This window comes from Podarcis tiliguerta (genome assembly GCF_965153285.1).
Source record: "Podarcis tiliguerta genome assembly, chromosome: 12".
In the NCBI taxonomy this organism is placed as follows: domain Eukaryota; kingdom Metazoa; phylum Chordata; class Lepidosauria; order Squamata; family Lacertidae; genus Podarcis; species Podarcis tiliguerta.
Window position 1 is genome coordinate 48,898,521 of NC_139545.1, and position 19,548 is coordinate 48,918,068.

A 19,548-nucleotide genomic window follows, 5' to 3' on the forward strand; every position below is an offset into this window, starting at 1 on the left:
TGTATTACTTGCATCCTGCTTTTCAGTCAAACCTCACAAAGCAGTTTATGAAGAAATATTAAAACAACTCACATTGATTAAAACTATATAATAAAACAGCCAAGACAACCTAGGTGGGGGAATGGACTATTTGAAACTTGGGCTGTGTAAATACTATGCCTTTAAAGTTCCTTCCCGCAAATAATTCTGCGCAGTACATACCCCTCATAGAGTTGCAATTCCCCGCAACCCTTCACAAACTACAGTGCCCAGAAATCTTTGAGGGAAGGAATGTGTTTTTAAAGATATAGTGTGTACACACCTTAGATTTCTCATCTGGACGACATGTTCCTTAGGTGGTGGTGATCGTGGGAGGGAGAAGCCATCTCACCTGGAACCATCTTTCTCTCTTTCCCTTCAAGGCAAAATGGTTCTCAGAAAGCCCTACACTGGCAGTTGCAGGATGGAGAGGCCATCTTCCTCATGTTAACAGGTCCTCCTAGAACATTGTATTAAGTGGCAAACACATTCCAGCATTAGGTCCAATCTTAATATATCCCAGAGGGTATGGGGCAACCCAGTCAGATGGGCAGGGTACAAATAAAATAATATTAAAGTTAGTAAACATGTAAACATGGGCCAAGGGACGCGGGTGGCGCTGTGGGTTAAAGCCTCAGCGCCTAGGGCTTGCCGATCGAAAGGTCGGCGGTTTGAATCTCCGCGGCGGGGTGCGCTCCCGCTGTTCGGTCCCAGCGCCTGTCAACCTAGCAGTTCGAAAGCACGTTAAAAGTGCAAGTAGATAAATAGGGACCGCTTACTAGCGGGAAGGTAAACGGCGTTTCTGTGTGCGGCTCTGGCTCGCCAGAGCAGCGATGTCACGCTGGCCACGTGACCCGGAAGTGTCTCCGGACAGCGCTGGCCCCCGGCCTCTTTGAGTGAGATGGGCGCACAACCCTAGAGTCTGTCAAGACTGGCCCGTACGGGCAGGGGTACCTTTACTTTTACCTTTAAACATGGGCCACTTCCTCCATGATGTAGAGGTAAAAAAATGTATGAAAGGGTAGATCGTATACCATGTATTCAGACCAGCCTTTGGTGGAGAAAAATAGGCATTCCTGTGCATAGGACTGCAGCAATAAGGTAAAAGAACTAAGCCACACTCAACACAGTGAATGTAGATACAGTGGTACCTCGGGTTACCTCGGGTTGTTTTTCTGACCTGCTGGCAACAGTTAATGCAGGCAGATGGCCATGCCCCTAGTAGGCTGTAGTGCATGGCTGATGCACAGTGGTACCTCAGGTTACATACACTTCAGGTTACATACACTTCAGGTTACAGACTCCGCTAACCCAGAAATACTACCTCAGGTTAAGAACTTTGCTTCAGGATGAGAACAGAAATCAGGCTCCGGTGGTGCGGCGGCAGCAGGAGGCCCCATTAGCTAAAGTGGTGCTTCAAGTTAAGAACAGTTTCAGGTTAAGTACAGACCTCCGGAACGAATTAAGTACTTAACCTGAGGTACCACTGTACACACAGGTCCACACAACAAGGCATTTCATACTAGGGCAGTGAGCATGTGAAAATAAATGCCCATTGGTTCATGTGGGGGCATTTGTTCCCTTTCTCCCCAGCTCCTGCAGGTATCGCCAGCTGGCTTCCACTTTGGATTTGCCCCATTGAAGGTAAACAGATCAGAAGGTGGTGCGAGTTCAAGGGCTGCTACCTCAGGGAGCTAGAATAGTCTCATGCCATATAAATCCGGGTGGGCAAATGTGTCGAACCAAAGTTGAATGTTCCAGAAGCTTTGCGAATGCCATCTTGGAAGTCAAGATAACCCCACAATTAATTGGTAGCAATGAGCTCATATGTGCTTATATTCACTTGCTTAGAGATAAGCTAAGAGATAAGCTAATTGGCGTGCTTTGATGTTATCCGTGTGGGCTTGGGGTGCTGGGATCTGAGCCCAGAAAGGGGAGCTATCTGTAAGGTTTGGGTATTTGCCACCTGTGCCCTCATCTACTCAGGTGTAATGACAGGTGCTGCTTTGTGTATAAAGAATGGATGCACGTTTGCTTGGGCACGGACAAGCCATCTCCTTGCTGCAGTGCCCATCCCTTGTCAGCAAAGACTAGGCAACCTGGCAGGCTTCTTTAATATGTCTATAATAAAACTGGCCATTCTGCTGTTTTTGGCATCCTTCTTTGGTATCCCTGCACCCAACCACTCCCACACGCCCTCCTTTTGGGTCTACGGTTTGGATCAGCAGACTTCAGACGTGTCAGATGTGCTTTGTTTAGTTTTTTACTAGAACCGCAGAGCCAGGTGCAAAAGACATATTGTTGAGAATTAAAGAATAGGGTGTTTCTGAGCACACTAGAAGCCTAGGCATTTGTTTGCAGTAGCAGAACTGAAGTGCTTTCACACAAAAGTCCATTCCTGGGCGGCAAACACATGACTTTCCTCAAAAAACCCTGGGCACTGTTTAGCTTATTAAAGGTGCTGGGAATTGTAGTTCTGTGAAGGGTAAACTACATTCCCAGGCTTCTTTGTGGGGCATTCATGCGCTCTCAAATACCTCATTTCACTGAAATAATTTCAGTAGCCTGAAAAGTCGTTTCTGCCATTAAAGAATTGTGAGTCATGCATTTACGGTATTTCATGCTATGAAAGGCATACTTACCCAGAAGTGTTAAAGGAGCTCCCTTGTTGCTGCCTGTAGTGCAAAGCTTCGCTTTCATCAGGCTTCTCATCACAAACGACCCACATTTGCTGTGTGTGACTCATGGAAACAAGTGTCCCTCTTGGCCCGAGCTTGCGGGGAATGACATGTAATCTTAGTTAGCAAATGAGCAGGGGGAAAATTCACAGGCAGCTTCTTCTGCCCTCAGGCTGCTATTCAACTTTAAACATTCCCTTCTTAAAGCACAGCCCACATATGCCTTCCTTATGCAGCATAAACTGGCCTGCAGGGGTGCTGACTTGAGCTTACTAAACATACTACTCATTTCCTAGTATGAAGGACAACATGGCGAGTGGAGGAGGGAAGAGATGCGAACACCTATCAAGGATGCGGAGAGCATTATTACGATTTAAGTTGTACAGAATGCAACCTGCAGGTGCTGTTACAACACAGGCAGCGCTGACAGTCAGGTTGTGTATCCACAGCAGGGACCAGAAGAGGAATGACTGCTGGGAGGAGCACAGACAGAAGAAACTCCATGGTGCATCTGCAGCAGTTCAGCCATTCATCTGCCCCAGCTGCAACAAAACATGTCTCTCCTGTATCAGTCTCTACAGCCACAGCAGGTGCTGTCTCCTGAGATAGATGGATGTCAACATGCCAAGAGCTGTGGGGACCGCCCTAGACTTTGCGCATAGGAGGGTGCCAATCTGAACTTTTCTGGAAATTACTGTAGATCATGGCATGAGTAAAAAGATTGGCATAACTTAATATGACAGGTGGCGCTAAAGGGACGCGGGTGGCGCTGTGGTGTAAACCACTGAGCCTTGGGCTTGCCGATTGGAAGGTCGGTGGTTCAAATCCCTGAGACGGGCTGAGCTCCCGTTGTTCAGTCCCAGCTCCTGCCAACCTAGCAGTTCGAAAACACGTCAAAGTGCAAGTAGATAAATAGGTACCGCTCCGGCGGGAAGGTAAATGGCGTTTCCGTGCACTGCTCTGGTTCGCCAGAAGCGGCTTAGTCATGCTGGCCACATGACCCGGAAAAACTGTCTGCGGACAAACGTCTGCTCCCTCGGCCAGTAAAGTGAGATGAGCGCCGCAACCCCCGAGTCATTCGTGACTGGACTTAACTGTCAGGGGTCCTTCACCTTTACCTTTAATATGACAGGAGAGACCTTACATTATGAACTTCCTTGAACCCTGGTATCTGCTGTAAAACCAGGCCTGAGATCTGCTATCAGGGATTGTCTAGCATCTTCAAAAAGCATTCATTTCCTAGGGTGGTGAAGGCCAGGGCAAGCTGATTGTGCTTTATTTATTTAGTTAAAGCATTTGCTCCCGTTCGTCAGCCAAAAAGGCTCCCAGAGCAGCTTACATACAATCAAAACAAGACAGTCCCTACCCGCAGGCTCACAATCTAAAAACAAAAACAAAAACATGACACACAAGGGGAAAAGGATAATAAAAATCAAAACTCAGGCACCAGTTTCTAAACAGTTATTCCCGTAATGACCAGCTGGCACAGTTCAGGAGCAGGAAGTGCCTGATGGAGCTGGGCCTCCAGCAAAGCTAATGAAATGTACCTTCTGCTTCCTATCTCTCCCACTGAGAAGATAGGCAGCCTGATGGAATGGCTGGCCCCAGATGTCAGTTCAGGGAAGAGCAGGCCTAATGGAGAGACGTACTTTCCCATCGGTGAAGTCAAAATCTCTGCATCGATACATATAGCTGCAAACAGGCTCTGCATATCTTTGTTGGGATAACATGAATATAATATACCTGTGTTTGGGGGGATATGGAGGTTACTCCAACCCAGGTTTAAGTAACGAATGGCTTAGAACTCATGACTGTTCTAATATTGGGTGATTTTCATCCTCTTGCAAACACCCCATGAGAAAGGCTGCTGTTGATAGTTAAAGAAGTGCTCTTTTTCTTACATGGTTTAAAGAGCAAAAGACATTTACAATGCCAGTTAATTATAACTGGCATCTGGGTGAGCAGCCATAGAAATAGGATATTGCTACTCTTCTCGACTTTTCCCATATCTGCACTAAGAGATCTTAGGCAAACAAGCTGCTTCAATTTGCCATCTTTCTTTTACGCTTTATGGTTGATTAGTCTGAGCTGTTTTGGCTGGTTTCCACTGTGCCATTCTTCATGCATTATGTTTTGACTGCGGCTTGTAGTTTTATCTTTCTAGCAATCCAATCTCGTCTCAGTCACATCATAGTGCAGATGGACAGCATAACAAGGCCTTACATTGATTCAGACTCTTGTCCATCTAGTCTTTTCTGTTCCTGATGCTTGAAATCCTTTTACTGGAGGTCCACTCTGGGGCGTGGGGGAAATTTGAACCTGGAACATTTCTGCATGAAATGCATGTACTCTACCTACTGCTTTATAACATCTCCTTTCTATCGCATCTTAAAACAAAGTAGGTTCCAGAGGAGCTGCAGTACTGCACAGAATGGAGGGGAAATCCCAAATTATACAAACACTTCACATTACATGGAGAGAACTTGCCTAAATTAGATTAAATATACACTTTTGCCCTTTCCTTTCCAAATTTTCCATTTAGTAATGATGGCTAGAAACTTCTTCTTTAAAGAATGGATACTTGTGATTTTACAGATTCAGCTGCATGCCAGGTTCTGTATTATTCACAGCTTGGAAAGAGCTCTAGCTGAGGGGTCAGCAACCTTTTTTAGCAAGGGGCCGGTCCACCATCCCTCAGACCATGAGGTGGGCCGGACTATATTTTGGGGGGGAAATAAACGAACAAATTCCTATGCGCCACAAATAATCCAGAGATACATTTTAAATAAAAGGACACATTCTACTCATGTAAAAACATGCTGATTCCCAGACCGTCTGTGGCCCAGATTGAGAAGGCATTTGGGCCGGATCCGGGCCCCGGGCCTTAGTTTGCCTACCCCTGCTCTACCTCAATGCTGGAGAACATGTTGTCACACATGGAGGCTGCCATATTCAATCTCTGGCTTCTCTGGTAGGGCTAAGACTTGTCTTGGACACCATGGACAGCCCCTGCCAGGCAGTTTAAAAAATACTGAGCTAGGCAGATCCAGTACAATAGTTTCCTGTGTTTCTAAATTTCTACCCCACCATCCCCATGCACCTTGCTCTCTCCTTCTTTAGAGAAGAGCTGTAGCTCAGTGGTAGAGCATTTGCCTTGCATGCAGAAAGTCCTAAGTTTCTATCCCCTGCATCTCCAGGTACCAGCCACCTAGCAGCGGATATGGATGCTACAGATAATTCTAACTGCTAGTCAAATCTGTCTGCTTTGAGCGCCTCCCATCTGAGTAACAGCAGGGATCATCATTCCATATGGGTTACCTCTGTTAGTGTTAAGGGTCATCTAACCATGGTGGGGAATGGAGATGTTGCTTAGCAACTAGGCAGAGTGGCATGATGTTCCTGAAGGTAACATGCACTCTGACTGGCTGTGTAGTTCTGAAGGAATCTTCTCCTCTGTATGTTTGGTTGAATGGCTCCCTGATACGTACAAGGCCTTAAGTAAGAATGACAAAAAACTTTCTCCTCAAATTACAGTTTTCATTCAGTTTCAGCAGAGTGTTTTCAGGATTTTCTTTCCTCTTTGGATTCTGTCTGCTTTATTTAAGATACTTTGCTAATTGAAGGGTGGGGCTGAAGATGCAGAATCTGAGGTAAAGTTATTCCCATCACTGTCCCAGGAATGGCTACTCCTGATCAATTGGTCTTCTATCAAAGGCATAGGAGCAGGTTCAGTAAAACAGGAAATCCTATTAATCACACCCAGGACTCCCTCTCAAAAATAAAACCTTATATATACCTAATACCCCATGTTAAAAATTGCAGGTGGAAATCTGATTGTACAGGTGTTTATTTCAGGGGAAATTGCACAAACAGTCACACACAGAGAGAAATTGGAAATATCTCCTTCCATGTACAATAGTCCATGGAATGATTGCTTTGGTTCTTGCAGTGCCTCTGCTAGACAAAGGTAATTGTATCTTTGTTCAATTACCTTAGTAATTTAATGTATGCTCTCTCTTGGGATATTAAGAGGATTAATTCGCTCTTATTTGCAAAGTGCTTAAGGATCCTGCCACGGAATGCACCATGAATGCAATTAAAAGGAAAGTGTGTCTTTATAAGCAGCAAGAGAAATACGAAATATGATTGATCCTCCCTCCCCCCCCCCCCCAAGTTCTGGTCAGGCTCTTGCCTTGCTGCTATTCAACATTTCAGGGGTTTTACTTGTTCACACTAAGGCTCGCCTTGTAACAAGTTTTAATTCTAAACATTTGAATACAGTATGCCCACAACTTACATGGGGATTATGTTCCAGGGATCACGCCTAAAGCCAAGTCTCAACCCATTGGGTTCAATGGTGAGTGAGATTGCCATAAGTCATTTTTCGGGTGATGGTGGCTCCCCACCCCCTTTTTTTGCCACACACCTAAAAAAGAATGCACAAAAATTAAATGTGCATAAATTGTGGGCTTACTGTATGCCCCTAAAATTGAAATCTTACACGTATTTACTCACTTATCCCATTATGTTCAACGGGTTTTACACCTCACGTAAGTTTGCTTAAAATGGTTTTTGGCCAAAATCCTAATGTCTAATCCAAAGTACAGTAAATCCTACTGAATCCAGTGGATCTTAAAGATAAAGGGACCCCTGACCATTAGGTCCAGTCATGACCGACTCTGGGGTTGCGGCGCTCATCTCGCTTTATTGGCCGAGGGAGCCGGAGTACAGCTTCCGGGTCATGTGGCCAGCATGACTAAGCCGCTTCTGGCGAACCAGAGCAGCGCACGGAAACGCCGTTTACCTTCCCGCCGGAGCGGTACCTATTTATCTACTTGCACTTTGACATGCTTTTGAACTGCTAGGCTGGCAGGAGCAGGGACTGAGCAACGGGAGCTCACCCCGTCGCAGGGATTCGAACCGCCGACCTTCTGATCGGCAAGTCCTAGGTTCTCTGGTGGATCTTACTCCCGGGTAAGTAAGTGGAGGCTAAGACTTGTTCGTATGAGGAAGCCCCACCGAACATAGAGTGATTTCCGAGCAAACACGCGAAGGAGTTCACTGTCAGGCTACTGAATTCAGGTTGCTCGTGAGGTAAGCGCGCCCCGAACTGCTGGGCACGAGCAACCAGCGTGCCCGCTCTGCAGGGCAGGAGGTTGCGCACCAAGCAAGACTCCCGCTTGAAATGTAAAACATGAAATCGAAACCCTTCGGTCGCATTGCAAAAAGAAAGAAAGAAAGAAGCCTCCACTCAGGAGCGCTTCCATACGCGCAGCGGGAGATGCTCCAAACTGGAAAGCGTCGGAATAACAAGCTGTCAGTCAGAGACGCGCCGGAATTGCGCATGCGCGAGGCAGAGCATCAGCGAAGGACGCCCCGCAATGAAGTTTCCTTCCTTTTCGCCCCCCCCCCCAGATCCGAGAAGAGCGCGTGCGCGGCAGTTCCGGCGACGCCTGCGCGCCGGAATGCGAGGCCGTTGGCGCCTCCCTCCTTTTACGGTTATGAGCTGCCGTTGCTGCGGGTTTCCCTCCGCGAGCGATGACTGACGGGCTCGGGAAGGCGGAGTCGGGCGCCCAGGTGAGGCAGAGAATGACGCACGCGCACGCCCCCTCCCCTCGCGCTAAGGGGAGCGGGGGGAGGGTCTCTCCCATGCCTCTAGCGGGTGGGGAAGACTGACAGAACCCCAGCATCCTGTTTCCAGCAGGGGTCAGCTATGGACGCTGTCGGGAAGTCCTCAGGCTGGGCTCCAGCCACACACACACACACACACACACACACAGTGGAACACAGTCTCTGAAGGTGAAAAATACAAAGAAAACAGAAAAAAGCTGCCAACGATACATTTTTAAAACCTTCAGGAACCTTCTCCACAGGATGGTTGATGGTGGGTTACCTTGTGGAGGTGTGCAGCTGGAATAGGCCTTGACACTTGGGAATTTCCTAACCCATCTTTCACCTCTCACACAGCGGCTTATATGAGCCCCTCACACGGTTTTTGTTTCTTACTTGTTTTTCCACCTGCATTTCAATGACGCTTTCCTTTCTAAAACCAAAGGGTGGTATAAAAATACTTTAAATAAACTGAGGATAAAGCAACAAACAAAAGTTCGTACGTGTTCACCTAGCAGCTGCCTTTGGCTTGCCATGCCTCTGCTTCATAAACTGAGATGTGGGCCTGTTTCTCTTGGCCACGCTTTTCTCCTCGCCTGCGTGAGCCAGGAAGCAAGACTTCAGTTAAGTGTTGTTTGCCATTATGTCTCAAAAGGAAAGCACTGGTTAACGGCTTCCAAACAACCCTGGATATAAAAGCCCTAGTTTAGTGTTCCTTGCTTGGACGTCGTTAACCAGGAGTAATGGGAAACCATAGTTAACTGAAGACCTGTTTCCCTGTCTGCAGCTTGCAGCAGGGAGGAGCAGAACACATGCCTTGCAGGCCCTGGAGTTCATATCTTGGCTTATTAAGGTGATTGACAGCCATCCAAACACAGCCAGAATCTCCTACAGACTGTCTCCAACCAACCTCACAATCAGCAGCAAGCCGGCCCGGTAGACTTCTCTGGGAAGTGGTTCCATAAAATAAGGTCCTGGATATAGTATATCCATGTTTTCCTCTCTTTGTGTCTTATGTCATAGCAACATGACAAACAGATTTTGAGGCCAGGAAAAACTCCACCAGCCTAATTAAGTAGTCAGGGGAAAATATCGTAATGACAGGTGAATATGGAAAATGTGAAGCATTTGCCCTGTCAATGCTGTAATGGGCAAATTTCTGCCAGTCATTTAACTTCTACAATCGCTTCCAAGGGGTGGGGAGGAAGATGGCAGGGCCAGGTTTACAAGATGCTGTTGAGTCAGTGACAGCACTATGCAAACCTAACTTGACACACACCCTGGTTTCAGGATGGCAGTTGTGAGCTCTGGTCCCTGGTGGCTGTACCAAAACTTGGGGAGGAGCCATGACTCAGTGGTAGAACATTTGCTTTGTAATAATAATAATAATAATAATTTATTATTTATACCCCGCCCATCTGGCTGGGTTTCCCCAGCTACTCTGGCGGCTTCCAAAAGAATATTAAAATACTGTGATACATCAAACATTAAAAGCTTCCCTAAACAGGGCTGCCTTCAGATGTCTTCTAAAAGTCTGGTAGTTGTTGTTCTCTTTGACATCTGGTAGGAGGGCGTTCCACAGGGAGGGCGCCACTACCGAGAAGGCCCTCTGCCTGGTTCCCTGTAACTTGGCTTCTCGCAGTGAGGGAACCGCCAGAAGGCTCTCGGTGTATGCAGATTCAATCCTTGGCATCTCCAGGCAGGACTGTCTGCAGTCCTGGATAGCTGCTGCCAGTCATCGTAGGCAGTACAGAGCTAGACAGACCCGTAGTCTGATCTAGTGTGAGGCAGTTCCCTGTGTTTACAAATGATAAAGAGATTTGACTCCTCTTCTTTTTTACATATAGAACTCTACAATTCTATTGTTTGTAGATTTATTATATGTCTGAAGTGCATTTGCTCCATAAATGTGACACTGTTACTAATTTATTTAGGGTATTCCATATCCTACTTGAAAGCCCCAAATGGTTCTCAGAGTGGCGGAGAAAAAGTTTGTACAGTACAACTGCATCCAAAAAGATTAGCACATATAATAAGAAATAACATGGCGCCAGGTTTTTTCAGACTTTTTTTGCCCTCATTCTTGGACTTCCCACTGAGGAATTCTAAGGCGAGTGGGTTGAGCCGCTTGACTTCACTGTCCACGATGAAGCCAAGTACTCCTTTGGCCATTGGCAGTTCCCAGACAACAGTTCCCAGCAAGGACCTCTGAGGCAAGGAAATGGAGCTGAACAGCTGGACATCACTCAGCCCAAGATGGAGCCAAGTCTTACTGATAGATGCCAGCTTCAGAATACAGTAAAACCAACCCCACTATGAGCCTTGGGAACTGCTGTCTTCAGTACAGAGTGGCTCCTGGGGGTACAGAAATTGGCAGTCTCCGTTTTCCAAAAGTTTATATAACCATCAAATGATTATTAAGAAGAGTACTTCATTTCCGTTACATCCGAGTTCCATTTTGACCATTTGTCCATGTCTCTAGTGTGCTGTAGGGGTTAGGCGTGTTGGACTACAAAAGCCTTACTTTGGTCCGGTTGCTATCTTAGCCTAGGCCACCTCACAGGGCTGTTGTGAAAATATAATGATGGAGGGGAGAAGGAATGCTGTGAAGTCCTTTCAGCAACAATGGGATTAAATAAAAGCTGGGGGTGTTCTTGCAGTGGAATTTGTTAGGTTCGTAAAAATTTCAAACTCTCTTTGGAATGGATAAAAAATACAGTATTTAATAGTCCATTGTAGGGATTAATATTTAATATCCTAACAGTTTGGCTTAAGACGGTTAGCACAGAGGCTGGCTTTTGTTGGCTTTTTCTTTCTGTAAAACCGTTACCTGACTCCCCTGGGATGTTGCCCATCGTACACAGCATGATGCTAAATGGCTGCAGTTGTTTTGCTTTAAAACCTAGAAAGTAAACATACATCAGAAGCACAGGTGCATTAGTACTTAAATTATCATAATAATTTGCATGTGCTGTTCTCCAGAAAGCACCTGCTGTTATATGAGAAAAATATGTGAACCTTTATTATAATATAATCGTATTTAGCCTGTAACAAACAGTGAGTAGGATACTTCTTGAGAGTGGCTAGCAAAGGGGAAGGAGGTAGAACAGCAGCCATGGAGTTGCATAGGAAGCTGTCTTGCACTAGATCAGACAAGTTAAGTATTATCTACTCTGACTGGTGGTGGCTCCCCAGGGCCTCCTTCACATTACCTGCTTCCAGATCCTTTTCATTGGAGATTCCAGGGACTGAACCAGGGACCTTCTACATGCCAAGTGTCTGCGCTGTCACTAACTAAAGCCCCTCCTTCAGATATTCTGTGCAGAATGTATTGGCTGTGAACTCAGATGTAATGGTTTCCATATAGGTATGTAGTTTATAGGTACTCCTGGATCCATTACTGTTGCTTGTGACCTTGGTGGCACAGATGGCCTTCTATCAGTTTCAGCTGGTGGCCTAGCTACACCCCTATCTGGTCAGGGATAGCCTAACCTTTGTGGCCCATGCTCTGGTAACCTCTAGGTTGGATTACTGCAATACATTATACACGGGGCTGCCTCTGAAGACCTTTCAGAAACTTCAGCTGGTGCAAAATTTGATGGCCAGGTTGCTCACCAGAACAAGATGGTTTGAGCATATAACCCCAGTCCTGGGCCAACTGCACTGGCTGCCAGTTAGTTTTCAGGCTCAATTCAAAGTGCTTAGGACCTGAGGACCTTAAGGACTGCCTGTCCCCATATGAACCAAGTCAGACCCAGTGCTTGTCATCCAAGGCCCTTCTCTGTGCCCTCCCCCTGAAAGCTTCAAAGGGTGACAACATGAGAATGGGCCTTTTCTATGGTGACTTCCCATCTGTGGACTGCTCTCCCCAGAGAGGCTCGCATGGTGCCATCATTAGATGCCTTTAGGCACCAGGCAAAAACATTCCTCCTTACCCAGGCCTTTGGCCATTAAATAATCTATAGCTTCTTAAATATTATGGAGGGGACTGCTATCATGATTATTTAATTATTATGCTCTGTATTATGTTTTCATGTTGTGCAGTATACTGTCCTGGGATCTTTGTATAAATGAAATAAAAAATAATGAATAATAATGAAGTGACTGTAACCTTTGTCCCTTAAATCTCTTAGACACTGTGAGGACCCCCTCACACATACTGTACATCTCCAAATGTATAGTTTACAGATAAAAAGAAGAATGAGTTGCTCTAGTCTCTTACACAGACCATATGAAGAAGAAGAGTTTGGATTTGATATCCCACCTTTCACTCCCCTTCAGGAGTCTCAAAGCGGCTAACATTCTCCTTTCCCTTCAGTCTGCTTTTTTTTTAAAAAAAAATTAATTCCTGTTAAAATCATAATTGTAATTAAAAGTACTAACTCATCATAAAACTAGCAAAGTATCAGTCACAATTTAGGGGAAATTAATCCAGCCCCACCTCAAAGGCATTTTGATATATTAAAAAAATGAAGTCTTGAATTAAAAAAAACCTAATACACTAAATAAAATGTCATTCTCTACCTTTGTGCTGGCTAAGACACAAACAGATACAGCTTGGGTTGAATGCATTTATCAGGAGGTTTGTCATATTCAGACACTGGCCCCTACACAATATCCTCCAAAATCAAAATGTAGTTTTTGCGGTTCTTGTGTAACTGTGATGTTTCCACTTCCACACTTATCTTTGTGTCTCATATGAAGTATATTTGCTTGTGCATTTTAACTTTAGTTAAGCATTCTATATTCGTTTTATCAATCCTAGATTCTCTCTGTGTGTGGGAGATACACTGGAATATGTCTTAATTATTTGCAATATTACTGCTTTAAAGGTCTTCAATACCTACCTTGTGCAGAAGATGGCATGAGGAGCAGAACTTATATGATAAAATTGCAGATTGACTATCAAAATTAATGCACATTAAAGAGTGAAATCACCTTGGATGCAAGACTATTAGGGCAGAATATTACCCTGTATATAGTGCCTAGTCATGGTGACTATGTTTTGTGTGTGTCTTTCTCCTCGTACCCCAGGACATTTGTGGTATTGATACAAAACACACCATTAAATTGAGAGACTTGTCCATCTAACACAAAAATCCATATTGCATTAGGCTCCCTGGCTGTGCTGTCCATGAATTTCTTGGTAAATGTCATGACGCTTGCAGACCAAAATAAATGGCCTGTTTGTATCTAGAAAGCTTCAGCAGAAGACAAATGGGCAAATAAAGAAGAAAGATAGTTTGACCTTTTCTTGACTGCCTACATGCATGTGTTTTGATCTAGCCTGCATTTGGAACCAAAGCTGCTTTAGTTGCCCCAGTTGGATTATCATTTCCCTTGACCGAAAAGGACTGGACAGTACAATTCTCTTAGTCTTTCTATATCACTCAAATTTAGGCACAGCCAACAACCAGATAAGGTGAGACCACAATCTTTTCTGTCGGGGAGTAGTAATGGAGGAAGATGTTTTATGGAAGTCGTCAGGTTAACAGTTCCTCTACCTTGCTGTTAAGTTTATCTCTCTGAAGTTACAGAGGTATTGGCACACTGAGGACCCTCAAATATATTTTTTCCCCAGGTGGTCCAGATGGAAGAGGACAAACAAGCAGCAACTCACTCTAGGCAGGATGGAATTAGATTGTTTAGGGATCCTGGGTGTTTAGGAAAGAAAGTTGTCCAGTATTTATCTGCATCTTCATCCTTGATGAATCCTGTTCAGTGCTTAGGAGCATTGCCTGATACTCTTTTTAGAAAATGTGTTGGTGGCAGTGGATTGAACCATTGTTTTGCCAGCTTTGTTTAATATGTAGACTAACATTTGCTGGACTGGGGGAATCTAGCAACCACCATTCATGCCTTCGTTACACTGAAGGTCCAGTGTATAATAATGCCTTTTATGCAGGACATTTGCTGTCAAAATGCCTGGAAGCTAACAGCTGGTGCAGAATGTGGCAGCCACTTTCTTGATAGGAGTTGGGGGGGGGCACATACATGCTGCATACTGAACAAAATGCATTCCCTGAAAATTGTTTGTTAAACAAGCATTTGTATAATGAGTCCACATTTCCATGGATTCCTATGGGAGTATTTCTAATATGTACTGTATTTTTCGCTCTATAGGATGTACTTTTCCCCCTCCAAAAAAGAAGGGGAAATGTGTGTGCGTCCTATGGAGCGAATGCAGGCTTTCGCTGAAGCCTAGAGAGCGAAAGTGGTCGGTGCGCACCGACCCATCTCGCTCTCCAGGCTTCAGGAAGCTATCCGCAAGCCTTCAGAGCGCAGCTGGGCTCCAAAGGCTTGCGGATAGCAGCCTGCAGCCTGAAGCACGGGGAGCGCAGTGCCAATTCCCGCTGTGCTCCCCGGGCTTCAGGCAGCTATCTGCAAACCTTCGGAGCGCTTCTTGGCTTCTGCCAAAGCCGCGCGCGGCCTCTCCTGGCTGGAGAGGTTGTGCGTGGCTAAAGAGGAAGCCAAGACAGCCAGCGGGATGGATCCAGCTGTCTGTCTTGGCTTCTTTCTCTTTGGGGCTAGGGGGGAAATATATTTTTTTTCTTTATTTCCCTCCCTAAAAACTAGGTGCGCCCTATGGTCCGGTGCGCCCTATGGAGCGAAAAACACAGTAATTTGTACTATCTATCCTGCTCCCTTTCTCCAAGCTCTCTCCCCGCTCCTTGCATGCATGGTTTCTGCCCAAAAATGACTACTGCTAACCAGCAAACCACAAACAAGGAAGTGGACAAACTTGGATATCTGAACCTGCAGCATGTATAGCAAGGTTTGGACATCATTCTTTTCATTTGGATAACTGAATTTTAGCATAATGAGCAGGCAGATAGCAGGCCCTGTGTGTACATGCTGGTCTGTGCTCTGTTGAATTTCAGATTCAATTCAAGGTGCTGGCTTTGAACTATGTAGCCTGGCTGGGCCCAATCTGCATTTGACAGCCCCACTCCCTATACGAGGCTTTCCATCTTCTGTAATCAAGAGAATCCTGGCAATAGCCATCTTTAATCAGGAAGCTAAGATCAGTGGGGAAATGCAGCAGGGCTTTCTTAGTGACCTCAACACTATGGCACTCACTGTTGCAACTCAAGAGTCCTACCTCAGCACTAGCCTGCAAACTTTTAAAAATCACTGTGGTCATATTTAGGAGGAATTTGCAATTCTGTATTTGTTTTATGTCTGGTTTAATATCTCTCTTACTCTACCACTTATAATTGATCCATTATATGCTAATACAATATAATAGAATGTTGCTTTTGGAGTATTAAGATTTTATTGCTGGATTTCAGATTGTAACAGAGTTTCTTTTATAAGTTGCTTTAAATAATTTTGGTGAAAATACATAGAAATCAACCAAGTTTTATTGAACTGACTTCACTGAGGATACAGTGTATTTTGTTTATGCATGCTTTTCTGCCCACAGGTTTTTATTTGGATCCTATAGGTGGTGCCATGTCTAGAAATTGAGATATACTTTTAATTGCACATGCAGCAGTGCAGTTAAAACCAGCTGCTGGGAAGCCATTGAACACTTTTGTTCACAATCAATACATTTAGCTTGTTGACTCATTAATTTCAGTAAAGTTGACTTTCTCTTTGTTTCAAAGCTGCTTGCACGACTTGAAGGCAGAAGTTCTCTGAAGACGCTTGAACCTTGTCTGTTTGCTGATGAAGGATATCCTATTCATGGTAAATACATACACATCCTTTAAAATATTCACAGTAATAATTGTCTGGCATATTGGAAGATAAATGGTAAACAAACAAGCCAATTAAAATTTATGCTCCCCATTTTCTTTTTATCTTAGCTTTGGAAGGGAAGGTTTTTCTCTCTTGCTGCCTGAGAACAAATTGGTTGGCATGAGTGTGTGTTACACACATCAAGAAAAGAAAATATATTCACTTGCTTTCCAGAGGTGTAGCTGTATTGGTTTGTTGTATTACAATAAAATAATCAAATCCAGTGGGGCTTCCTTCTAAATAGACCTGCATAGGATTGGGAATTTGATTGTACTGAAAAGTTGCACATGATTTCAGGTAGAGGTGTGTGTGTTACAGCTGAATGCTGAGCCATTTGAAAGGTATCTTGAACAGCAAATGCCTTCCTAGCTTAAACATTTGCTTCTTCGTTATTAAACAGGAGATATTGTTGAATTCCATGGTCCAGAAGGAACAGGAAAAACAGAAATGCTCTATCATCTTATTGCCCGCTGCATTCTTCCAAAATCTGGTGGTGGCTTGGATGTTGGTGTGCTTTTTATTGATACAGACTTCCATTTTGACCTGTTGCGTTTAGTGACTATTCTGGAGCACAGATTGCCCCAAGGCACAGAAGAGATGATAAAGCAGTGTCTGGGGAGGTTTTTCCTTGTTAATTGCAGCAGCAGCCCTCAGCTGCTTCTTACTCTTTTCTCTTTGGAAAACATGTTTTGCTCTCACCCTTCCCTGTGCCTCTTGATTATTGACAGTATATCAGCCTTTTATTGGATTGACAGAGTCAATGGAGGGGAGAACCTTAGCCAGCAGGAAGCAAACCTAAAGAGATGTGCGCAGTTCCTGGGGAAGCTTGTAAGAGAGCACCACTTAGTTTTGTTTGCAACAAGTCAAACAATCATGCAGAAATCACTGAACACATCTGAAAGTTCAGGAAAACACCACAGTGAAGCAGATATGGACTACCGGCCTTACCTCTGTCAGTCGTGGCAACGACTGATAACTCATCGAATCTTTTTCTCCAAACAGTGCCATTCAGGCACCACAAAAGGATTTTCAATTACCGCTTGCCATGTAAGAAATAACAGTGTTGTAAAACGCCCATTTAGCATTACAGAATGTGGGATCCAGTTTTGACAGTGGACTGTTTTTTAAAAGTAGACTACAATTTGACACTACAGTCAAGTTAGTTTTTTTAAAACTTGTGCCTTTTTTAAAAAAAGGTTTATTTTTTATGCCAATATTTTCTAAAATGTAAATAATAAAGATTCAGGATTGTCAGACTTTGTGTCATGCAGTATTGAAGCCTTTTAAAAGAGACCTGCCATTCCAAAAAAGATCATTTTTCCATAATGTCTATTAGCTGCTTTTGAAATGGAAGCTTTTTTGAAACTGCACAGTTGAGCTTGATTCTTTGTTATATAAGTGCATTAGCTGACACTCGGCACTGCACACATTTGAATTTAATAGGAAGAACATAAGACAAGCTTGTTGGATCAGGCCAGTGGCCCATCTAGTCCAGCATTCTGTTCTCACAGCAGCCAACCAGATGCCCATGGCAAGCTCAACAGAAGCACAACAGCACTCTGGCCACCTGTGATTCTCAGCAACTGGCGTTTAGAGGCATACTGCTGCCAATGGTGGAGGTAAAACAGCCATCAACGGATACACACTAAGGTCCCACCCACCCCACTCACCAACTTGTTTTCATCCACATTTACTCTTTCAGATGGGATAGTGTTGGGGTTAAATTGGGTTGCTTACTTTTGGCCTCTAACTTAAGTTGCAGTTCTAAAGAGTACTGAAAAACTATGGATACAATGGTAGAACAAATAAAGTCACTGTCCTGCATAAGATCCAAGTGGAACATTTGTGTTTGGAATGCAGCATGCAACTCATCAAAATTCTGGCAGACCAGTTTCATCTAATGAGAAATGACCCGCAGCTCTGGCAAGAAGAAAACCATATTGAATCAGTAAAGCAAATGCTAATTGTATTGGCTTTGGAAAGCTTCAAATCCTTTGCGAAATAAACTGTCTTCTGCATTATTTACAAATCCAGTACATACAATAGCTCCAAAAAGAGGAAGGTTCTCAACAAACATGGGCAGTAGTTCAGATGACTTTCCATTAATTGATGGTGGAAATGTATATTTTTGACTGCTCAGTGTGTATTGTGTACGTTAATATACTGCAACCCTTGATAGGTCGGTTCTGTAATCTACATATTATGGATGGAGTGGTTGAGGTCCCCTCTTGATAACTCTGGCTGAACAGGAAGGTGCTGTGGAGTGATTTTGAACAGGAATTCATAGATTTTCCTATGAAATTTCTATTATGGACTAAAAAGAAAAGCCATTCACTAGATTTTCTTTTAATAATGATTCTTGATTCCATACTCAGACTTAGGGATAAAGTTAAGGAGCTATTAAACCCTAGATTTTCTCAATTAACTACTTAAATTAATGATCATAAAGTATTACTACCTTGGTCCTGTTGTAAGATGATTTATGAAGAGTCTGTCAGAAGTTTGAATGAAAGGCACTCTTTCATTTCTTTTAAGATTAGATCTTACTTGACTCATGAGTTGAAAGTTAATCATATGGAGTGTTCTCCTAGATCAGACCAAAGACCTATCCTGTCCAGCACCCTGTTCCCCAGATGCCTGCAGGAAGTCCACAGACAGGAAGTGGTCAAGGTGCTTAGATGAGCCCAGCCACCCATGTGTATGCTTGACCCTTTGGGGGAAAATACTGGAAGATAAAGAAGATTGAGTTTTCCCCCCTAGAACATCAAAATCAATCCCCAGCTTTGCTAAATCAAAGACTGCCATGTTTCTCCTTGTTTCTGCTGTCTGTTTACCCCAGAAACCTGTGTGTTTCATTTAAGGGCCAGGACAGGTCTAGACTATAAGCCAGTCTCCAGTTTCTTAGAGATGGGGAGCCCCTTGCCTGCTAAAGAGTTCCGGAAAATTAAAATGTCTGTCAGATTTTTACGAATCCCTGGTCCCTTTAAATTTCCTTTCTCCTAGTGGTCCAGAGAGCCATGCTGAAAGACCACATCATCCTGTTTTACTAGTTTGTTTTTTTGGACCAAGCACCTTCCATCATTGGTTTTGGCCTTGGGAAAGTATTGGCATACATGGCTCCCGAGCCCTAGCAAAAAAAAAATGTTATCTTTTTATTGTCTACCCTATAAATTATTTTCACTGTGTGTTTGGGAATTGTAAACATGATTTATTTTTTAAATGAAGAAGAAGAAACCCAAAATTTGGTTATATTCATTAAAATGGCAATTAGCAAGCCTGTTATACTGGAGCTCTTGGACTGAAAGAGGCATTACCATGGCAGGGATTCTTCATAGTATGCCAGCTGAACAGGTTTGTGGCTTAGGCTGCTCTGTCTGTGTCAGCCCCCCAAAATATTTTCACAGCCTATATTGAAGGGTCTCTTTGTGTCTCTCTCTCTCTTCCTCTTCCACTGAGGGGAGTTTGCTTAAATATTTTATAGCTGCTGAAAGAACGAGTT

The 19,548-nt window shown here is 44.1% G+C and overlaps 1 protein-coding gene and 1 long non-coding RNA gene across 5 annotated transcripts; one reads left to right on the forward strand and one right to left on the reverse strand.

Annotated features, from left to right (window-relative positions):
• Positions 1-376: 376 nt before the first annotated feature.
• LOC310661120 lies at positions 377-8,076 on the reverse strand. Of its 3 annotated transcripts, none has more exons than XR_014503740.1 (3): positions 7,966-8,076; positions 2,661-2,791; positions 377-478 (listed from the first exon to the last, which is right to left on the reverse strand). It is a non-coding gene; the product is annotated as an uncharacterized lncRNA (long non-coding RNA). The 3 variants fall into 3 exon arrangements; XR_014503741.1 differs by lacking the exon at positions 7,966-8,076 and adding an exon at positions 7,716-7,958; XR_014503742.1 differs by lacking the exon at positions 7,966-8,076 and adding an exon at positions 6,994-7,336.
• Positions 8,077-8,120: 44 nt separating this feature from the next.
• On the forward strand, positions 8,121-17,303 carry XRCC2 (X-ray repair cross complementing 2). 2 transcript variants are annotated; one of them, XM_083406763.1, is made up of 3 exons: positions 8,121-8,273; positions 15,917-15,998; positions 16,450-17,303. In XM_083406763.1, the coding sequence occupies exons 1-3, from the start codon at positions 8,235-8,237 to the stop codon at positions 17,157-17,159; spliced, it is 831 nt and encodes a 276-aa protein (XP_083262889.1). In that variant the 5' UTR covers positions 8,121-8,234; the 3' UTR covers positions 17,160-17,303. The 2 variants fall into 2 exon arrangements, with proteins under 2 accessions (XP_083262889.1, XP_083262890.1); XM_083406764.1 differs by lacking the exon at positions 8,121-8,273 and adding an exon at positions 14,996-15,081.
• The last annotated feature ends 2,245 nt before the right edge of the window (positions 17,304-19,548 follow it).

Coding starts and splice junctions, on each gene's coding strand:
- XRCC2 (XM_083406763.1), top strand. CDS start 8,235: ATGACTGACGGGCTCGGGAAGGCGGAGTCGGGCGCCCAG. Junction 8,274..15,916: donor AGGCGGAGTCGGGCGCCCAG/GTGAGGCAGAGA, acceptor TTTGTTTCAAAG/CTGCTTGCACGACTTGAAGG. Junction 15,999..16,449: donor TGAAGGATATCCTATTCATG/GTAAATACATAC, acceptor GTTATTAAACAG/GAGATATTGTTGAATTCCAT.